Genomic DNA, 1,213 nt, shown 5'->3' on the forward strand with positions numbered 1-1,213 from the left:
GGGAAGTTAGTTCACTGCATTCTAGAAGACATTGGGTTCCCAGGCTAAGGTCTCACTGGCTATGCCTTGTAGTTCATATTCATGCAGACCAAACCTTTCTCCTTGTTGAGAAATAAGAGGGAAAGAGGGAAGCAACTTCTGAGGGAGAATAAACACAGAGCAAAGAAAGAGATTGGACATCAAGGTGAATTGCATTCAGAGTTTTATTCTTGCCATAGCTTGAAGGTTGTGCTAACTGTGGCAGGCTGCCTTGATAAAGAAGCAAAGCACAGAGGGAAGAGAACAAGATTCCATGTTACTGGCAATGACAGAGAGTGGGACAGAGGTTGCTGAACACTCAAGAAGGCACAGATGAGAGACAGCAGGCTGGGCAGCGGGCAGTAAATTCTGCAGGTGAACTGGCCTCTGGTGTTTAACAGCAGCAGTCATCCTCATCATCACAGCACGCAGGACCTCGAGACCTCATGGGGATAATTCCTAAACAGCAACATCCAGAGCCACAGCCACAGCCCGAGCTGCAGCAGCAGGAGCCGCAGCCCCCAGAGCTGACACACCCAGAATTTTCGCAGCACCCGTATGATCCTGTGTTGCAGCTCTGGGGCCGCTGGACCCAGCGTCTCAGGGGGCTCACCCCAAAGGTCTGGGGAGCCAGGCAGCAGTAGCTCGTGGAACAGGGAGCAGAGCATGGGTCAGGGACAGAGCACACGGATCCTGCACCCTGCGCGGTGCCACCTGCCGGAGACTGTACGTAGTAGGTCTGACAAGGAGAAGCCCTCTGGACATAATACGTCTGCGTCTGGCAGGGATATTTCACATAGGTCATCTGGCACGGAGGTGGGCACTTCACGTAGGTCTTCTGGCATGGAGCTGGGCATTTCACATAGGTTTGATATGGAGTTGGGCATTTCACGTATGTTTGACATGGAGCTGCGCATTTCACATACGTCTGGCACGGAGCAGGGCATTTCACGTAGGTCTGAGTCTGGCATGGGACCTGGTACTTCACATAGGTCTGAGTCGGGCATGGAGCTGGGCATTTCACACTAGCTTGTGTCTGACCAGCAACGGACTCCGTCACAGAGACGGCTTTTGTCTGGCACGGAGCCGCACACTTCACAGACGTGGATTTTGTGCTTTGCACGGTCCCCAGCCCTGACCCTTTCACGCAGCATGTAGGGAAAAACTGCTGCTGCTGCTTCTGTTGGTCACACAT

At 53.1% G+C, this 1,213-nt stretch overlaps 1 protein-coding gene across 1 annotated transcript; it reads right to left on the reverse strand.

Annotated features, from left to right (window-relative positions):
- Positions 1-412: 412 nt before the first annotated feature.
- On the reverse strand, positions 413-1,213 carry LOC102871178 (skin-specific protein 32-like). Its single transcript, XM_006900066.1, has one exon. The coding sequence runs from the start codon at positions 1,211-1,213 to the stop codon at positions 413-415; it is 801 nt and encodes a 266-aa protein (XP_006900128.1).

The sequence above is a fragment of the Elephantulus edwardii genome, unplaced genomic scaffold (assembly GCF_000299155.1).
Source record: "Elephantulus edwardii isolate Elephantulus edwardi_28Jun2011 unplaced genomic scaffold, EleEdw1.0 scaffold00273, whole genome shotgun sequence".
Lineage (NCBI taxonomy): Eukaryota > Metazoa > Chordata > Mammalia > Macroscelidea > Macroscelididae > Elephantulus > Elephantulus edwardii.

Excerpts from the sequence above, each read along its gene's own strand:
- LOC102871178 (XM_006900066.1), bottom strand. The coding sequence starts at position 1,213 with ATGTGTGACCAACAGAAGCAGCAGCAGCAGTTTTTCCCTACATGCTGC.